This window comes from Jaculus jaculus, chromosome 12, assembly GCF_020740685.1.
Source record: "Jaculus jaculus isolate mJacJac1 chromosome 12, mJacJac1.mat.Y.cur, whole genome shotgun sequence".
NCBI classification, from domain to species: domain Eukaryota; kingdom Metazoa; phylum Chordata; class Mammalia; order Rodentia; family Dipodidae; genus Jaculus; species Jaculus jaculus.
The window spans coordinates 74,898,537-74,919,824 of record NC_059113.1 but is presented as its reverse complement, the minus strand read 5'-3'; the positions used below and the strand labels follow the sequence as shown (position 1 = coordinate 74,919,824).

General features: G+C 41.6%; 1 protein-coding gene across 9 annotated transcripts in view; it reads right to left on the bottom strand.

The window, feature by feature from the left end:
- Positions 1–21,288, bottom strand: part of Larp1b (La ribonucleoprotein 1B) — a 122,698-nt gene that overhangs the window by 94,060 nt on the left and 7,350 nt on the right. For all 9 annotated transcript variants that reach the window (XM_045131652.1, XM_045131653.1, XM_045131654.1 and 6 more), the window contains exons 2-6: positions 16,354–16,412; positions 13,634–13,693; positions 10,582–10,756; positions 3,816–3,956; positions 439–582 (exon numbers count right to left, since the gene is read on the bottom strand). In XM_045131652.1, coding sequence (XP_044987587.1) covers positions 439–582; positions 3,816–3,956; positions 10,582–10,756; positions 13,634–13,693; positions 16,354–16,412 — 579 coding nt within the window. The remainder of the gene's footprint in view (positions 1–438; positions 583–3,815; positions 3,957–10,581; positions 10,757–13,633; positions 13,694–16,353; positions 16,413–21,288) is intronic.

Sequence of the window (21,288 nt, the reverse complement as noted above, 5' to 3'; positions counted from 1 at the left end):
CGACCTAGGTTCAATTCCCCAGTACCCACATAAGTCAGATGCACAGGGTAGCACACGCATCTTGAGTTTGTTTGCAGTGACTGGAGGCCCTGGTGCACCCATTCTCCCTCTCTCTCTGCCTCCTTCTCTCTGTCACATCTGTCACCTTCAAATAATTAAGTAAAAATAAAATAAAAATATTTAAAAAAAAACCACTGATGCTAGCTTTTTAAAAAGAAAGAGTTAAGGACTCAGGTTGATGGCGCAGTGCTTAAAGGAACTTGCTCACCTGCAAAGTCCCCAGCCAGCAGGAAATTGACACACACATAGATACACACACCAGTAACTTTAAGAATAAGTCAAATTGTAAAAGATACTGTATGAAACTAAGGAATTAAATGTACTTGCTCATTATTTCCACAGTTCACGTAACAGAACAAAAATAAAATCTTGCCATACATCGAGGATTTCCTCTGCCTCGTCCTCTTCCCCGTCCACGTCCTCTTCCTCGGCCTCTGGTGGAACCTCGGGTATTGCCACCCTCACTCCTCACACTGGACACTTCATCTTGATCATCTTTCTTTTCTCTATCTCGTCTCCAACCTTTTGCAAAAGAAATATTTTGATACACTGCAACTTATGATAAAATAAGTTACCTATTTTATTATCTCGAACATAGTAACTGCCATTCCCAACTTTTAAAAAAATATATTACTTATATATTTTATTTGATAAAAAGACAGGCAGATAGAAAACGGTCACACCAGGGCAGCTAGCCACTACAATGAACTCCAGATGCATGCACCACCTTGTACATTGGACTCACATGGGTAATGAGCAATTAAAGCTAGGCCCTTAGGCTTCACAGGCAAGTGCTTAACCGCTAAGCCATCTCTCCAGCAATGTTTCTGTTTTTGATGTAGTGTTCCGCTCTACCTTAAAATACCAAAGAAAGAGCTGGAGAGATGACTTAGCAGTAAAGGCACTTGCCTCTGAAGCCTAAGGACCCTGGTTCGAGACTCAATTCCCCAGAACCCACATAAGCCAGATGCACAAGGGTGCACACATGTCTGGAGTTCGTTCGCATTGGCTGGAGGCCCTGGCGCACCCATTCTCTCTCTCTTCTCTGCCTCTTTCTCTCTGTCGCTCTTAAACAAATAAATAAAAACAAAGAAAAGGGAGGCAGAAGTGGATGGATCACAGTGAGTTCAATGCTACTCAGAGACTACATAGTGTATTCCAGGTCAGAATGAGCTAGAGAGACCCTAACTTGAAGAACAAAAAATAAATAAAGACATGCAAATCCCAGTGACAAGAAGTTCTCAGTCTTACATTTTTACTCTTTGCGGTGGAGTATGGGTACTAAAGTTATCTTGTGTGCTATAGGATGTTTAATGTCACCATGTGACCTCCACCTATTAGATGTCAGTAGCATCCACTCATTCCCTAGTAATGCCACCCATCTATAATATAGGTCATTCCAACTGAAGACCTATGCCCTCTATGAAGGTCCCATCTATCCTCAATACTATGTTAAAGCACTTCTGCACCCACAGGTATACACATCTAGGCTACAGAAAGGCTAAAACAGGTAGATTATAAAATGAAAGTCAGCCGGAAATAGTGGTGCACTCTTTTAACCCCAGCATTCAGGGGCAGGAGGATCACTGTGAGTCAAGCCACCCTGAGACTACATAGTGAATGAATTCCAAGTCAGCCTAAGCTTGTGAGACCCTCAAAAAAAAAAAAAACATAAACAAAGCCACCTGAGTTATTACATGGTGAGACCGTGGCACAATAAAACGGCAGAGGAAGTTGAAAGGCTGCAATTTGAACAATCCAAGCTAGAGGACAGAAAAGTCAGTTTTTGTGGGGTTGGGGTCAAAGTCATGCAATTGTACTACCATAAAGCTACTTATTGCCTGGACATATCTTTAGTAATACCACTTCATACCTGACCAATACATATCTTGGGTTCTGTTTTAGTGTTTGTGTCCTGTTTTGAAAGATAATTTTAGAGGTGGGGAATTTAGTACTATGCAATTCTAGAGTTGTTTTTTTTTTTTTTTTAACTTTATTTGCAAGCAGAAAGAGACAGAGAAAGAATGGGCATACCAGGGCCTCTACCTGGAAGAAAAAAAAAAACAAAACTCCAGACACAGGCACCAATTTCTGCATCTGGTTTGCTGTAGATGCTGTAGAATCAAACCAGGGTCCTTAGGGTTTGCAGGCAACTGCCTTAACTACTGAGCCATCTCTCCTGATCTAATTCTAGAACTTTCATTCTAGTCCAGGCTGACCTGGGATTAACCACGTAGTCTCAAGGTGGCCTAGAACTCAAAAGATCTTTCTACCCCTGCCTCCCGAGTGTTGAGATTAATGGCATGTACAACCACGACCAGCTGTCAATTCTAGAATTTTTGATGTGCAATATTATGAATGACACCATGCCTGAGTTGATAATATTGTCTAAATAGCAAAACAGCCCACTCTTCCAAATATTTCTGCCTTCCTTTTTTTTTAATCAAGACCTAATAAGCTGGTTAAAAAGCAACTTTCTAAGACCAGGTGTGGTGGGGCATGCTTTTCGGCACTTGGGAGGCAGTGGTAGGAGTATTGCTGGGAGTTTGAAGGCCACCATGGGACTACAAAATGAATTCGAGTTCAGCCTGTACTAGAGGAAATCCTATGGCATGGGGGCAGGGTGGGCGGTGGGGGGGGGGAGGCACATTAGACCAGGAGGGATGGCACACACCTTTAATCCCAGCACTCATGTGGACATAGTGGAAGTATTGCTGTAAATTCAAGGCCACTCTGAGATTTCAGAGTGAATTCCAGGTCAGCCTGGGTTTTCGAGCAAAATACTACCTCAAAAAACCAAGACAAAAAAGGAAAAGTAGGAAGGCAGACAAACAACTTGAGCTGGAGAGATAGCTGAATGGTTAAAGGAACTTGCTTGCAAAGACTGACAGCCTAGGTTCATTCCCCATTGCCCAAACCAGGTGCACAAAGTAGTGCAGGCACACAATTGTTTACAATGGCTACAGGCCCTAGGTGCCTATTCTCATTTTCGTTCATATGCATTCTCTCTTTGCTGCTTGCAAATAAATAATTTTTAAAAACAAAAGAAGAAGGGCCTGGAGTGGGGGTGCATACCTTTCCTTTAATCCCAGCACATGGGAGGCAGAGGTAGGAGAACTGCCCTGAGTTTAATGCCACCCTAAGAATACATAATGAATTCCAGATCAGCCTGGGCTAGAGTGAAACCCTACTTCAAAAAACTAAGAAAGGATGAGTTTGATCTCCAGACCCCATGTAAAATGCCAGATGGCATGATGGGCGTCTGTAATCCTACCAGTCTAAAGGCAAAGGAGAATTTCCCAGTAGCTCATGACCAGTGCAGCAGTCAACAGCAAAAACTATAGAGATCTTGCTTCAAATGGAAATGAAAGAGAACATAAACAAAACGCAACGTGCAATCCTGGACTGGATAGGGAAGGAAGACTATAAGTAACATTGGAAAATGAAACAAGATTACAAGCTTGAGGCTAGCCTGGGCTACAAAGACAGTACCTTACCAGGCTCAAGTATTTAGTGAGATCCTATCTAAAGAAAGCTAAATAAGGATAGGGCACCTATAAATGTTAAGTTTTACTGTTGCTGAATATGTCACAAGTTATTAGGTCTTATGAATAATCTCAGAAGGTATGTAGGTTTAATGGATACATATGCATTTTTCTAGAAAAGGCTTATACTATTATACATAGTATAATAAATATTCAAGCTAACTTCAGTTCTACTGTTACCCACTTTTCTCTTAGAATATAGTAACTTACCTCTTGTGTCATTTTTTCTATTATTTTGTGCTGCTTTATTTGCTTCAGGTAGATATCTACAACTATTCCTGGATCCAGGTCTTTCCTGAATATCTGGTCTCACATCATCTAAATGCAGTGGTACCCACTTGTGCTTATTAGCTTGAAGAAAACAAAACAATCATTTAATGACAATGTAGTATCTTCATGAAGGCTTCACAATTCTGAAAGCACTCCAAACTTTAAATAAAAGATCTATCCGGCCTCCTGAGACTACATAGTGAATTCCAGGTCAGCTTGAGCTACAGTGAGACCCTACCTCAAAAATAAATAAATAAATAAATAAAGCTTATTTTTGGAATACTATAGGAATCTGTTTTCCTTCTCAAACAGATCCTTACTAATCTTGTTTGTACAACTATTTGTAAAAAAAAAAAAAAAATTGTTCAAACCTGGGCATGGTGGTGCACACCTTTAATCCAAGCACTCGGGAGACAGAGGTAGGAGGATCACCATGAGTTCAAGTCTACCCTGAGATTACATAGTGAATTCCAGGTCAGCCTGGGCTAGAGTGAGACCCTACCTCAAAAAACAAAACAAACAAAAAAATCAAGTGAGGGCTGGGGCAATGATCCAGCAGCTTCAAAGTCAGCTCAGGTTCATGTCACTAGTACCCACAAAACCATATGCACAGAGTGACATGTATAGAATTCATTTGTAGCAGCAGGAAGCTGACCCACCTCCTTCTCTCCCTATTTCCCCATCTCACACTTTCTGTCTCACCCAAGGAGACTGGAGAGATGGCTCAGCAGTTAAGGCACTTACCTGCAAAGCCTAACAACCTGGGTCTAATTCCCCAGTACCCATGAAAAGCCAGGTACACAACATGGTGCATACATCTGGAGTTTGTATCCATGCCCATACTCATATTCTCCCTCTCTCCTTCCTTGTCTCTTTCTCTGCCTGTTAGTAGATGTTTAAAACAAAAATGACAATAAAAAAAAACAAATTCTTCAGCACTCTGGACACTGAGGTAAGAAGAGGATGCTCATGAGTACTCTCTTCCCAATTTCTATGAGTTCCAAGTCAACCTGGACTAAAGTGAGACCCTAAATCAAAGAAACAAAACAAAATACATTTTTGGTTTCAGAACACTGTCTTAAAGTATCTCTTTATGCAGAATTACCCATGAGTGAGGATCCTTAAAATCTTAGGAGTTAAAAAAATAAAAATAAAAAAAAAATCTTAGGAGTAAGTAAAAAATCTGTACTTTGGCATAACTTTCTTTACAGTTATTACAAACTAAAGAAAAAGGAGTTGGGAGCCAGGCATGGTGGTGCAAGCTTTAAAGCACTTGGAAGGCAGAGGCAGCAGTATCCCTGTGAAGCCACAACATATTCAAGGATGTTGCAAACAGCAGTTCATCCAAGCAGTAAAAATGCTGAAGGAGGAGAAGGATCACAAGTTCAATGCTAGCCAGAGATAAATAGTAAAAAACCAAATTAGCTGGGCATGGTGGCGCACGCCTTTAATCCCAACACTCAGGAGGCAGAGTTAGGAGGAGCACCGTGTGTTGGGAGGCCACCCTGAGACTACACAGTGAATTCCAGGTCAGCCTGAGCTAGTGCAAGACCCTATCTCCCCCCACCAAAAAACAATTTAAAAATACAGACTGAGTTCCAGGACATTCTGGGCTAAAGTAAGATTATAACTTTACAGACAAAGAGAAGCAAATTGTCTTGTCAGAGAGTAACAATGTAATTATGTAATTTTTACATTTACACTAAAGCAGAAATCTGAACATGTAAGAATTCCAGTCAGGCATGGTGGCACATGCCTTTAATCCCAGCACTTGGGAGGCAGAATTAGGAGGATTAGCATGAATTCGATACCACCCTGGGACTACATAGTAAATTCGAGGTCAGCCTGAACAAGAGTAAGACCTTACTTCAAAAAACCAAAAAATAAAATAAAATAAAATAAGTTAGGAGGCTGGAGAGATGGCTTAGCGGTTAAGTGCTTGCCTGTGAAGCCTAAGGACCCTGGTTCAAGGCTCGGTTCCCCAGGTCCCACGTTAGCCAGATGCACAAGGGGGAGCACGCTTCTGGAGTTCGTTTGCAGAGGCTGGAAGCCCTGGCGCACCCATTCTCTCTCTCTCCCTTTATCTGTCTTTCTCTCTATGTCTGTCGCTCTCAAATAAATAAATAAGAACAAAATAAATTAGGGTCAGAGGGATGGCTTAGGGGTTAAGGCATTTGATTGCAAAACCAAAGGACCCAGGTTTGATTCCCCATTAGCCAGATATACAAGGGGGGGGGGGTTCATGCATCTGGAGTTTGTTTGCAGTGGCTGGAGGCCCTGGTGCACCCATTCTCTCTGTCCCCCGTTTCTTCTGTGTCAAATAAATAATTTTTTAAAAACATTATAAAACTTTACAAATCATTGCCAATGCCATTGTTTTCCCACCAGGAACACCATATTGCTGAAGACTCCACATATTTGGGCTGTAAGAACACCAAGAAATCCTCCTGGAACTGAGCTGAAAACCTCCTCCATGTAGACCAGCTGACACAAAGCTGGAAGAAGCCATTCTGCATGCAGTTCAATGGGAGAGTGTGAAATCACCAGTGAAGATATTCAACAGTGGAAACTGCAAGCCTTATATTTGGCCAGCCTGGCCAAATGAACCAATGGGTTCAATAGTGGCACATCTGTCATGGTGGAAACCAACTGCTCCATGGGAAGGAATAGATCCCTACTACAAACAGGGGTAGTCATGAGCCCTAGGGGTGTAATGTCTGCTGCTGTCTGGGCCAAGGAATGCCTATCAGAGTTCTGGAGGGAATAGGAAAATCAGAGTGCAATTACAATAATAATTTCCTTTAATTCTGTAAATCTATGTATGGACCACATGGATATAGAATTTTTTTTTTGAATTTTTTTTTAATTTTTATTTATTTATTTATTTGAGAGCGACAGACACAGAGAGAAAGACAGATAGAGGGAGAGAGAGAGAATGGGCGCACAAGGGCTTCCAGCCTCTGCAAAGGAACTCCAGAAGCGTGCGCCCCCTTGTGCATCTGGCTAACGTGGGACCTGGGGAACCGAGCCTCGAACCGGGGTCCTTAGGCTTCACAGGCAAGCGCTTAACCGCTAAGCCATCTCTCCAGCCCAAGATATAGAATTTTTTAAAATAAAAATCCAGCTACCCTGGGCATGGTGGAGTACACCTTTAATCCCAGAACTTGGGAGGCAGAGGTGGAGGATTGCCAGAGTTCAAGACCACCCCTAAGACTACATAGTGAATTCCAGGTCTGCCTGAGTTAGAGTGTAACCGTACCTGGAAAAAACAAGACAGGAGCCAGGCATGGTGAAACATGCCTTTAATCCCGGCACTCAGGAGGCAGAAATAGGAGGATGGAAATATTTCCAGACTACATAGTAAAGTCCAAATCAGCCTAAACTAGATTGAAACACTACCTTGAAAAACAAATTAGCAAAAGCCAAAAACCCTCCTATTTCCCTTCTTGGATTTTTATGTTATTTTATTTTTATTTATTTATCTGATAGCAAAGAGGATGGGAGAAAGAGAGCGAGAGAATGGGCGTACCAGGGCCTCCAGCCATGGCAAACTACATAGTGAATTCAAGGTCAGCCAAGGATAGAGTTGAAAGGCCAAAAAAAAAAAAAAAAGACAAATAAATAAAGTAAAAAGTCCAGAAGAGAAGGCAGAGAAAACACAGGACAATAATTTTTTTCCCTCAAGATGTAATTTGTATGTGGTCATAGTATTCCACAAGAGAAAAAAATTGACTAATATTGTTTTTGTTTTTGTCTTTTGAGGTAGGGTCTTACTCTAGTCCAAGCTGACCTTGAATTCACTATGTAGTCTCAGGGTGGCCTCAAACTCAGTGATCATCCTACCTCTACCTCCCGAGTGCTGGGATTAAAGGCGTGAGCCACCAAGCCCAGCTAATATTTTTTAGTATTATTAAAAATGAAGTTTTTATATTCTCCTAACAGGAGAAAAACAGTAATCAATTTCAGTATAGACCAAAAGAACAAAAATAGTTATCACATGACTTTCCAAGACTACATGTACCACTACACCTATAAGAACTGCACTCCATTTTGCATTCAGAAGACAGTTTAAATGTCCATTGCATCTCCAAGAAGGAAAGCCTTGAAGGCTAAATCAGTTACTACTGCAGTTTATCCCAAAACAATACATGATGCACATCAGATGACTATTAAAAATCAATTGATTTGTCCTGGAGAGATGGCTTAGAGGTTAAGGCACTTGCCTGCAAAGCCAAAGGATATAGGTTCAACTCCCCAGGACCCACATAAGCCACAGGCACAAGGTGCCCCAAGCTTCTGGAGTTCATTTTCATTGGCTGGAGGACCTGATGTGCCCATTCTCTGTCTCTTGCTCTCTCTCCCTCCCTACAAAAATTGCAGTGCCAGGGATTGGATACCTTCCAGTGAGTTGTTGACCAGAAAGGCCTTTGATGCACCCAAAACATTACAGGTTATTGCCAAGCTCTTAGTTTCCCACCAGGAATAGATAAAAATGCCCTATATTGATGAAGACTCCACATGCCTGGGCTGTAAGATCACTGAGAAATCTAAGTGGGGCTGGGCTAAAAACCTCCTCCCTGTAGACCAGCTGCACTACATGCAGCCAATGGGAGACAAAAGTCATCAGTGGTAAAAACAGTGGACACTGCATGCTTTATGTTTGGCCAGCCAGGCCAAATGGGCCAATGAGTGCAATAGTGGCATGACTGTTATGGGAGAAAACAACTGCTCTCTAATTATACTGGAGAAAATAACTGCCTGGTACTGAAAACCTTACCAAAAGCCAATGGTGAGGAGGTCATAGGCTTCAAGTATAATACCTGCTGTTGTCTGGCTAAATGCATATATCATGCCCCCCAAACTGGCCAGTAAGCACTCTACTTATATGTTCATACCCATATATATTAATGCTACTCTCAGTATTGGTTAGAGAAGCTTCTTTTTCCAGATGGCTGCGGCCACTAGGATGACACAAATGGCAACAAAGTGCTGAGAGTTCGGAAAAGATGATGACAACAACAACAAAAAAAAAAAGAATGGAGGGAGGGTGGGGATATTATGAATTATGGGAATTATCATGGTTTTAAGTATAGAAGTTTTCCAAAAAAAAAAAAAAAAAGGTTTAAAGCCGGGTGTGATGGCGTGCGTCTTTAATCCCAGCACTTGGGAGGCAGAAGTAGAGTTCACAGCCACTCTGAGACTACAGAGTGAATTTCAGGTGAGCCTTGACTAGTGAAGCCCTACCTCGAAAAGCCAAAAAGAAAAAAATTTTTAAGTAATAATGATTTTTAAAAGCTGGGCATGAAGTGGGGGAAGGAAGGAATTACCATGTTGCTTATAATCATGTAATTTGTCAATAATAAATTAAAAAGCTAGGTATGGCGGCACACACCTTTAATCCCAGCATTTAGTAGGCAAAGGTAGTTGGACCATCATGAGTTCGAGACCACCCTGAGACTACCAAGTGAATTCCAGGTCAGGCTGGGCTACAGTGAGACCCTATATCGAAAAATAAAAAAATAAAAAAAAATCAACTGATCAATCCAGTTTCTGAGAAGAAGTGACTCATCTCCATCATGCCTTCCAAGGCTCAGAGTCCATTGTGGAAGAGGTGGTAGAAAGAATATAAGAGTCAAAGATAGGGTAGCACTTCTTACAGAGCAATATCCCAAACACAAAATGGCCTGGATATCCATGACCTTGCAGTGCTTGGCACTACCTAATCAAGACCTTCCCTCATAAATAAGAGGAAAAGATTAGCCGGGCGTGGTGGCGCACGCCTTTAATCCCAGCACTTGGGAGGCAGAGGTAGGAGGATCGCTGTGAGTTCGAGGCCACCCTGAGACTTCATAGTGAATTCCAGGTCAGCCTGGGCTAGAGTGAGACCCTACCTCGAAAAACCAAAAAAAAAAAAAAAAAAAAAGGGGGAAAAGATTGATTGAGAGCTAGGACTATGATGGAGGGTGAATTTTTGAGAGGGGAGGGAATTATCATGGTTTAGTATATAAAATTAGGGAAGGTATTAATTTTTTTTAAAAAAGCCAGGCATGGTGGCACATGCCTTTAATCCCAGCGCTCAGGAGGCAAAGGTAGGAGGATGACTGTGAGTTCGAGGCTACCTGTGGCTACATAATGAATTCTTTGTCAGCCTAGACTAGTGTAAAACCCTACCTTCAAAAAACCAAAAAAACAATAATGTTGGGCCTGGTGTGGTGGCACATGCCTTTAATCTCAGCACTCTGGAGCCAGAGGTAGGTGGATGGATGCGAGTTCCTGGCCACCCTGAGACTACATAGTGAATTCCAGGTCAGCCTGAGCTAGGGTGAGACCCTACCTCGAAAACTCAAGGAAAAAAAAAAAAGATCAAAGCTGGGTATGGAGGCACATGCCTTTAATCCCAGCACTTGGGAGACAGAGGTAGGAGGGTTACCATGAGTTCAAGGCCACCCTGAGACTACACAGTGAATTCCAGGTCAGCCTACACTAGATTGAGAAGGGGAAGAAGGGGAAGGGAAAGGGAGAAAGGAGAGGAGAGGAGAGGGAAAGTGCTTCCCTGTGAAGGACCCAGGTTCAACTCCCCAGAACATATGTAAGCCATATGCACAAGGCAGTATATGTGTCTGGAGTTCATTTATAGTGGCTATCTTTCTATTTCTCTCGCTGTGTCATAAATAATAAATAAATAAAAAGATGGAGACAAACTCACCCCTTCTTCGCTGGTTACTTGACTGAGCCTCATCTTCACTGACATTTTCAGCAAGATCATCTAATTTTGCTTCTCGGTTTTCTTTGCTCTCGCTGTTGCTTCTCTTTTCAATTTTCTCTTCTTTTTCTTTTCTAATTTGTGGCTTTTTATTTCCTTGGATGATGACACTCTGAGACTGAAAAACAAGTATTCTGAATAGACTTTTTTTCTGTTAACATTATCACTAACATCCAAAAACCTAATCTACCACTTCTAAAAATGGCAAAGCAAATGACAAAACGACTTAAAAATAAAAACCAGCAGTTGGGGCTACAGAGATGGCTTGGTGGTTAAGGCATTTGCCTGCAAAGCCAAAAGACCTAGATTCGATTCCCCAGGACCCACTTTAGCCAGATGCACAAGGTGGTGCACGCATCTGGGGTCTTTGCCAGTGGCTAGTAGCCCTAGTGCATTCTCTCCCTCCCTCTCTACCCCCCATCTCAAATAAATAAATAAAAATAAAACTGCAGTTGCTCTATGATCCTCACTGTTGAGCCTTGCTTTCTTTGCAGAGTTCTAATAAAGGAAGTATATTTTTAATTTTTCCCATTTTCTTTTTCATTGTATGCCAATCAAAATCCCATGTAACTTTGCCCTGGAACTTTAACTTTTTTCAATTTTATCTCAAATTCCACAGCTTGGCATGTCTCTAATTGGACTGGAGGCCTGCCCCACATGTACCACAAGCCTGGTACTGAAAACCTAGTCAATAGCATATGGTGGTGGAGGTCATGAGCCCTAAGAGAGTAACATCTGCTGTTGTCTGTCTAAATAAATGCTTATATTATGCTCACCAAACTGGCCTGTAAGCACTTTTCTTAATATTTATACCCATGTTACTGCTACTCATTTTTTGTTAGATAAGCTTCTCTTTTCAGAGGGCAGTGACCACTGGGATGACTCAAAAGTCGGTGCCTAGCATTTTAACTCACACCTTTAATCCCAGGCCAGCACTCAGAAGGCTGAGTAGGAGGATCGCCCTGAGACTAAATAGCGAATTCCAGGTCATCTTGAGCTAGAGGAAGAACCTACCTCCAAAATAAAGTCACCATATTGCTGAAAAGAAATAACAGTGGAGCGTTTAGCAAAGAGACACCTCTATCACATGTTCCAAGACCCAGGGTCTGTCACAGAAGAGGTGGGAGATAGAATGTAGGAGCCAAAAAAAGGGTAGAACTGTTTACAATGCAATCTTGCAGACAGAAAATGCCCAGGATATTCATAACCTCACAGTACCTGGTAATACCTCCACTAGATCTTCGTAACAGTAGGAAAGAAGAGCTGGGCATGGTGGCGCACACCTTTAATCCCAGCACTTGGAAGGCAGAGGTAGGGGGAATTCTGTGAGTTCAAAGCTACCCTGAGATTACATAGTGAATTCCAGATCAACCTGAGCTAGAACGAAACCCTACCTTGAAAAAAAAAAAAAGAGGAAAGAAGGATGACATCAAAATAGAATAGGCCAAGTGTGGCAGCACACACCTTTAATCCCAGCACTGGGGAAGCATAGGTAGGAGAATCACTGTGAGTTCAAAGCCACCCTGTGATTACATAATGAAGTCCAGGTCAGCCTGGGTTAGAGAGAGACCCTACCTCGAAAAACTAAAAAATAAAATACAAATAAGTAAGAGATTAATTGAGAGGGGGGATACAATGAGGGGTAGATTTGAGATAGAAAGTAGGGGTGGGAAGGGAATTATTATTTATTATCTATAATTATGGAAGCTATCAATAAATTAAAAAATAATAAAGGAAGAAAAAAGAAAACAAAACCCAGATAGTTGAGGACATTGTTTACTCATCCCATTCATTGCGCATTTTGTGTGTGGGTCTGCATGGTGTGTATGTTCATAATTGTGTAGGTGAATGTATCCATGTGAGGAGAACAATGTCAGGTGTCATCCTCAGAATCTATCCATCTGTTTTTAACATGGTCTCTGGTTGGCTAGGAGCTCACCAAGTAAACTAAACTGACTGGTCAGCAATCCCAGGGATCTGCCTGTCACCGTCTCCTCCTCAGCAATGGGATTATAAGCACATGGCACCATGCTGAGCATTTATGTAGGTACTGGGCATTAAACTCAGGTTCTTATGCTATGAGACAGTACTTTATTAACTGGGCTGTCATCTTAGCCCTTAGAGTTGGATACTTCTTTATGTATAAATAAACCTATAAATATATAACCATATCTATTAGTGCTTCACATGCTAAAGATTATAAATCAAAGCAAACAGACATATACAGCACAAATTTAGAAACATAAAATCAGCTGCAATCAGACACACTAAAAGGTGCATGCTTTTAAAACCAGGTGGCCCAGGTTTGATTTTCCAGTACACCCAAAAAGCCAGATGCTCAAAGTGATGCTTGTTTTCAGAGGTTGCTTGCAGCAAGAGCCTCTGATGCACTCACACACACACATTCTTTCTCTCTTCTCTCCCACTCAAATGGTAAAAACCCGTATCTCCACCTCACCCCAACTACAAACATACTATTCCTCCTGAAAATATAACCAGAAAAGAAAAATATTAATGAAATTGGGTCTCGGGTAAATGAATAAAATTATAATAAGGATAATTGCAAAGATTTCAGTACCTCTATATCAATGTAAGCAATTTAATTAAAATATAAAATTTGAGGCTGGCCATGGTGGCACACACCTTTAATCCCAGCACTCAGGAGGCCCAGAGTGTGAGGCCACACTGGGCTAGAGCGAGACCCTACCTTGAAAAATAAAAGTGTATGTGTGTATACACACACACACACATATAAACATACATGTGTGTACACATATGTATGTATGTGTATATATGTACATGTATTATTTTTGGTTTATCATAATTTGTAATATATGCTCATTATCTATGGAATGATAGGGAAAGTATACCCTGAGTAAATCTTAAACCACCAGATCCAGTGCAGCATAAAAAGCACAACTCAAACACAGCAGTCATTCTACTATGAGTCAAGTTTCTAATGCAACCATCATAACAGTAATTCCTAAATACTTACTCCAGTGTTCACTAATTCACTTGGTGTTGGCCAATTTGCAGTATCAACGAAATCACTAGCCTAAAAAGAATAAATAAGTTATATGCCTGAAAATTACTTTTAGAATTTTTTGACACATTTTATTTATTTAAGTGAGAAAGATGCAGAGAGAAAGACTGATTGAGACAATGGGTATGCTGGGGCCTATATGTACCACCATGCATGGTTACTGGAGAATTAAACCAGGATCCTTAAGCTTTGCAGGCAAGTGTCTTAACCACTGAACCACTTCAAACCGTTTTTTAAAATATTTTTATTTATTTGCAAGCTGAGAGAGGCAGAGAGAATGATCATACAAGGACTCCAGATGCATGTGCCACTTTGTGCATGTGACATTATGTGGGTACTGGGAAATCAAGCCTAGGCTAAGCTTTCCAGGCCTTAACCACCAAGTCATCTCTCCAGCCAACCCATTTTTGTTTTCTGATGTAGGGTCTAGCTCTAGCTCAGGCTGACCTGTGGTCTCAGAGGGACTTTGAACTCATGGCAATACTCCTCTACTTCAGTCTCCCAAGTGCTGAGATTAAAGGCATGTGCAATCATGGCCAGCCAGACTTTTAGAATTTTTAAACAGAAGTGCATTTGCTAAAAATAACATATATATTGCCAGACATAGTAGGCACTCAAATAATACCAGGATTTAGGGGAGTGAAGCCAGGAGGATCAGGAGTTGAAAGCCAACCACATAGCAAGCTCCAGACCAGCCTGGGCTGGGAGATGGTTCAGCACTCATTTGAAAAGCCTGCCAGAGCCAGGCGTGGAAGCACACCCCTTTAATCCCAGCACTCGGGAGGCAGAGGTAGGAGGATCACCGTGAATTCGAGGCCACCCTGAGACTACACAGAGAATTACAGGTCAGCCTGAGCTGAAGTGAGAACCTACCTCGAAAAAACAAAAACAAAAGAAAAGCCTGCCAGCCCAGCTTCAATTCACAAATACCCCCCAAAAGATGCACAAAGTGATGTATACATCTGGAGTATATTTACAATGGCAAGAGGCCCTAGTACATCCATACTATTTTTCTCTTTCTGTTTTCTTGCACATGTTTATAATTAAAATATATTTTAAAAAACAGAGCTGAAACAAAACATTTTTAAAAGGGGGGGATCTGTGGTTAAGATGCTTGCCTACAAAGCCAAAGGAAGGCCCCAGGTACTTGTTACACCCACAATTGTATATCTGAATGATGATTCAAGCTATCCTAAGCAGGTACTACTTAACCACGAGCTAGAACCCTCAGTCCTCCTCCCTTTATCTAACAGAGACATTAACTATGAGCAAGAGCCAGGCATGATGGAACACACCTTTAATCACAGCACTCAGAAGGCAGAGGGAGAAGAATTGCGAGGAGTTTGAATCCACCAAGACTACACAGTGAATTCCAGGTTATCCTGTGATAGATCAAGACCCTAACTCAAAAGAAATCAGGCCTCGAGAGATGGCTTAGCAGTTAAGGCATTTGACCTGCAAAGCCAAAGGACCTCAGTTGGATTCCCCAGGACCCACATAAGTCAGATGCACAAGGTGGCCCATACATCTGGAGTTCATTTCCATTGTCTTGAGGCCCTGGTGAACCCATTCTCTATTCCTTCCCCCAGTTTATCTCTCAAATAAATACATAAATAAATTATTTTTTTTTAAAAACCAGGTGGGCCTGGTCACCCTGAGCTAGAGAGAGACCCTACCTCAGAAAACCAAAAAAAAGTGGGGGACTGGAGAAATGGCTTAGTGATTAAAGCATTTACCTACAAAGCCAAAGGACCCTGGTATGAATCCCCATGGAACATGGGTCTGGAGTTTGTCTGTAGCAGCTGAAGACCTGGCACAAGCATTCTCTTTTTCTCTGCTTCTCTCTCTCTCTCTCTCACTCACTCACTCACTCACTCTCAAATAAATAAAAATGTAAAGCTAGCCGGGTGTGGTGGCGCACGCCTTTAATCCCAGCACTTGGGAGGCAGAGGTAGGAGGATCGCTGTGAGTTCAAGGCCACCCTGAGACTCCATAGTGAATTCCAGGTCAGCCTGGGCTAGAGTGAAACCCTACCTTGAAAAACCAAAAAAAAAAAAAAAAAAAAAGTAAAGCTAGGTGTGTGGCACACACCTTTAATCCTTCTTCTAGGTAGGCAGAGATAGGATTGCTATAAGTTTGGGCCACCCTGAGATTACATAGTGAATTCCAGGTCAGCCTGGGCTAGAGTGAGACCCTATCTTAAAACACCAAAAAAATAAAAAGCAGTCAAGGCATCTACCTGTAAAGCCTAATGTCCTGGGTTCAATTTCTCAGAACCCACATAAAGCCAGATGCAAAAAAGTGGTGCATCCACCTGGAGTTTGTTAGCATTCAGCAAGTGGCCCTGGCATGCCTATTCTTCCTATTTCTCTTTTTCTCTTTACTTCTTTCTCTCTCCCAAATAAATAAAGTATTTTAAAAACCAAAATGAAAGTAGTTTTTTCAAATCACCTGTATTCAATTACCTTGAAATAAAACGTAGTGGTATTATAATCAAAATTCAATGCAAATTCAATAATACTGATATGCAAATGATAACATCTGAAGCATTTGGGAATTTGGATACTGGCCACAATTCTCTAGAATACTAACTTAACTAACATTGATGATATGATTAGAAGAAAATAAAATACTATCAGCATATTTAAGAGTTGTATCCTATAAAGACATACCTTGCTGGATTTCTTTGTCTTGAGTTTTCCCACTTTTATAATTTTGGGAGAACTGAACTCTAAAGAAAATACACAGAATTTTTTCAATGATTTCATTAATTATATTTAGCAAAAGTATTCCAATTTCAATAAGTGAGTACAGTTATTAGTCCCGACAAAATCCAAGTTCCTGAAACTTAAATTCCCAGCAAAACATCAACTATATTTAATACACACTTAATTCACATATTCAGATTGGCTATCATCCAAATCAAGAAATAGGTAATATTAGCCAGGCGTGGTGGCACACACCTTATATCCCAGTATTTGGAAGGCAGAGGTTGGAGTATCACCATGAGTTGAGGCCACCCTGAAACTACACAGTAAATTCCAGATCAGCCTAGACTAGAGTGAAACCCTACCTCAAAAAAAAAAAAAAAAAGACTATGGCAACGACGAAATGGGAATATTAATAGTCACAAGTTAGCTTATTTACCCTACACTGGCAGGCTAATTTCTTTCTTTCATTAACACAATACCTCATGAGAAAATCTTTTTAAACATCTTTTTAATGTTTTGTTCATTTTTTATTTATTTGTGAGCAACAGACATAGAGAGAAAGACAGATACAGGGAGAGAGAGAGAATGGGCGCGCCAGGGCTTCCAGCCACTTCAAACAAACTCCAGACATGTGTGGCCCCTGTGCATCAGGCTAACATGGGCCCTGGGTAAACGAGCCTCAAACAGGGGTCCTTAGGCTTCACAGGCAAAACTGCTTAACCACTAAGTCATCTCTCCAGCCCAGATATAACATCTTTAAATAAAATTCAACTCATTATTCTATATATGTAATAGATTCACCAAAGTACATTCAGAAAATAGGTCACAAGGCTTCAAACTACTTGTTCTAGGAAACAAACAAGTTTGGCACCCCTATGAGATCATATCCAGATTTGGAAGGCAGAGGTAGGAAGATCGCGGTGAGTTTGAGGATACCCTGAGACTACATAGTGAATTCCAGGTCAGCCTGAGCTACTAAGAGTGAGACCCTATCATGGAAACTGGGGGGGAAAAAAAAAAAAAAAGAAGGTGAAGGGAGGAAGGAAGACCAGTTTAAAAGTATTCATTTGAAGAGATTATATTTAGCTTTTATAGCCAACCACTGTGCTTTCAAGATAAGGAACAGTAGGGTGAACCATTGATGGTATTTTCTGTTTGCTTGGTTTAATGGAGGTCAAATGTCACTGGACTTTGTGCATGTTAGGCAAGTGTTTTACCACTGTGCTGCATCCTCAGATCACAGTGATTTTTTGTTTGTTTGTTTTCTTTGTGGGGGGTTGTAGTAGCTTTTAACTCTAGCCCAGGCTGGCCCTGAACTCGCAGGGATCATCCTACCTCTGCCTCCTGAGTCCTGGGATTAAATCCACACACCACCACCTCTGTCTCTAATATTTAAAAAAAAAAAAAAAAAGCCTACCCATTGAAGGTGGCAACTCAAGAAGGCTATGACTGGAGCTCACTACACAGCTTCTCTTTTTAGATGGCAGTAACCTCTGGGATGGCATCTCTATCACACATTCCAAGGCTTAGGGTCCAATGCAAAAGAGGTGGCTGAAAAGCATGTAAAACCCAAAGGAAGGGTATGACTCCTTACTCTTTCAGACACAAAATGGCCTGGACATCCATGACCTCAGTGTCTGACACTACCTACACAAGACCCTCATAATAGGAGGAAAAGATAACATCAAAATAAAAGAGACTGATTGATGGGTAGGGGACATGACGGAGAGTGGAGTTGTGAAGGGGAAAGTGAGTGGGGAGAGAATCATCGTGCTTTATTGTCTGATTATAGAAGTTGTCATAATAAAAAAAAACTTGCCAGGCATGGTGGGGCACACCTTTAATCCAAGCATTCAGGAGGCAGAGGTAGGACGATAACCATGAGTTCAAGGCCACCCTGAGAATACACAGCAAATTCCAGGTCATCGTTGTCTAGAATGAAACCCTACCTCGAAAAAACTTAAAAAAAAAAAGAAAGAAAAAGAAAACCCTAGAAATGGGCTGGAGAGATGCCTCAGCAGTTTAGGCTCTGGCCTACAAAGTCAAAGGACCCAGGTTTGATTCCTAGTACCCATGTAAAGCCAGATGCAAAAGATGGTACATGCAGTGTTTGCAGTGGCTAGAGACTCTAGCATGTCCATGTTCTCCCTCCCTCCTTCCCTCCCTCTTTCAAATAAATAATATTTTAAAAAATCTACGTGGTGGTGCATGCTTTTAATCCCAGCACTGGGGAGGCAGAGTTCAAGGAGTTCACCGTGAGTTCAAGGTCACTGAGACAACATAGTGAATTCCAGGTCAGCTTGAACTAGAGTGAGAACCTACACCTAGAAAACAAAACAAACAAACAAAAAAAAATCTAGAAGCACGTTGATTGATTATGGTGATGTATACTTTAAATCCCAGAACTCAGGAGAAAGAAGAGGATCACTGTGAGTTTGAGTCCACCCTGAGGCTACATAGTGGCCAGGGTTGAAGAGATGGCTCAGCAGGTAAGGCACCTGCCCATGAAGCATAACGATCAGTTCTGTGCCCTAGTACCCATGTAAAGCTAGATACAGTGGTACAGGCCTCTGGGCTTGTTTCCAGTGGCATGGGTCCATTCTCTCCCCCAACACACACCCTTTGCTGGGCATGGTGGTACATGCCTTTAATCCCAGCACCTAGGAGGCATAGGTAGGAGGGTGGCTAGACTTCTAGGACAACCTGATACTGATTCCAGGTCTGCCTGTGCTACAGCAAGACCCTACCTTGAAAAACAAAACAAAACACACACACACACACACACACACACACACACACACACACACAGGCCAGGTGTGCTGGCAGTAGTGGTGCACGCCTTTAATCCCAGAAGTAGGGGGATCACCATGAGCTGAGCCACCCTCAGACGTAGTGAATTCCAGGTCAGCCTGAGCTAGAGTAAGACCCTACCTCGAAAAACAAACAAAAGATAATTCATTAAGGAAGATACAGTTCAGAAAAACAAAGACAATTTGCTTTAAAAAAAAAAAAAAAAAGACCAAGGGCTGGTGGATGGCAAAAAAACCTACAGACGCGTGCACCCTCCTGTGGGCATGCATGACATTGCGCGCTTGCGACACATTGTCTCGGAGAAGGAAAAAAAAAACGAATTTCTGATAAAAATAAAATATATATATTTATGATTAACCTCCTACTTAGTCCCCAACTAGTGGAATTTTTGGAAGGCAAGCCTTGATGTCGGTATGTTGTTGTGTATAGGTCTTGGGTTTTTATAGTCCAGTCTTGCTTGTTTATTTGTTTTGTTTCCACTGTTATCAAAAGGAAAGGATATTATTGGGAACTGGCTAAAGGTCCTTTGTATGATATTCTGGCGAGGAGGTTGGCTGTACTCTGCCTGAGAAGTTGAACAGGTTGAATTTTACATCAATGGAAAGTTCTGTTTTGTGGAGGAAAGTACAGACCAGAAAAGATGTGAAAAATATAGTTTGGCACATGAGGAAATGTGGCAATGGATCCCAGAGATTTTGGCCACTATAATTGCTTTGAGATGTTAAGAAATAAGAGGGTCATGAAGTGCTGCTGATTCTGGAGATAAGCAGGAGATACATGATATGTGGATATGAAGTCATGTGGGGTTTATGGCATGGAGCTGTGAAAATGAACCACAAATTGCAGGAGACCCCAGGATGCTGCCAAGTGTGGACAGCTGCCAAGGAAAGCTGCTGGCTCAGAGTTAATTTTGCCCTGAAAGCAAGCATCACTGCTGGAGGGGTAGAGTTGCCCAAGCCTTTTGGCGCCCAGAGGATTTCATTATGAACCCTGGGTACCTGACATAGATTTGAATTTCAGGATTTAATGTTTGCCCCTTTTTTCTTTTTGTTTTTTGAGGTAGGGTCTCACTTTAGCCCACGCTGACCTGGAATTCACTATGTAGTCTCAGGGTGGCCTTGAACTCACAATGATCCTTCTACCTCTGCCTCCCCAGTGTTGGGATTATAGGCATGTGCCACCACACCCGACTCTGACTTTTAAAAATGTATTTTTTAAGAAAGACAGAATGAGCACACCAGGGCCTCCAGCCACAGCAAACAAAACGCATGCACCACCTTTTGCCTATGCCTAACTTGGGTCCTGGGGAACCGAACTGGTGTCCTTTGGTAACTGCTAAGCCATCACTCCAGCCCCTGTTCTCACTTTTTCAGGGCTCTTGAATGCCAGATGAGATTGACTTTTGAACAGTGCTGGGATTGGTAAAGACTATGAAAACTTTAAAAACTAGACTAAATGTATAATGAGATGACCACGAGTCTATGGGGGCCAATGCACAATGTGGTGCATGAATTTATGCTATCCCCCATAGCCTCATGTGTTTGTTATTAAGCCTTGTACTTAATCCACAGCTGCTGAAAATTTCAGGAGGTAGACCCTGCTGGAGGAAGTAGGCTGCTGAGGACAGACCTTGAGGTTTGTTGATCAATCCCACTGGGTGTACAGACCTCACTCTTATTGCTTCCTCCCTGCTGAAATGACAAGATTTGACCTTGGCTATTTGCTCCTCGCCATCTTTCCAGCAATGATGAAACTTCCCTTGAAACTGTAAACCAGGAAAAAAAAAAACACCTTTCCTTCAACATGCTGCTTCTGATGATGGGTGTTTTGCCTCAGCAATGAGAAATCAATCACTACATCATCTAAAACTGACTGAAATATACCCTGCAAGTATCATTTATATTTTATAAAAGTTACAAGCCTTTAGGGACTTCCACAACAATGTGAAAAATGTGCTCCAAAATACTAACTAGTTACAAAATGCAGTCATACCCAAACTATTTGTTGTCATAAAGTTCTGTAACAGGGGCTGGAGAAATAGCTTAATGAAGCCAGGTGTGGTGGGGCACATCTTGAATCCCAGCA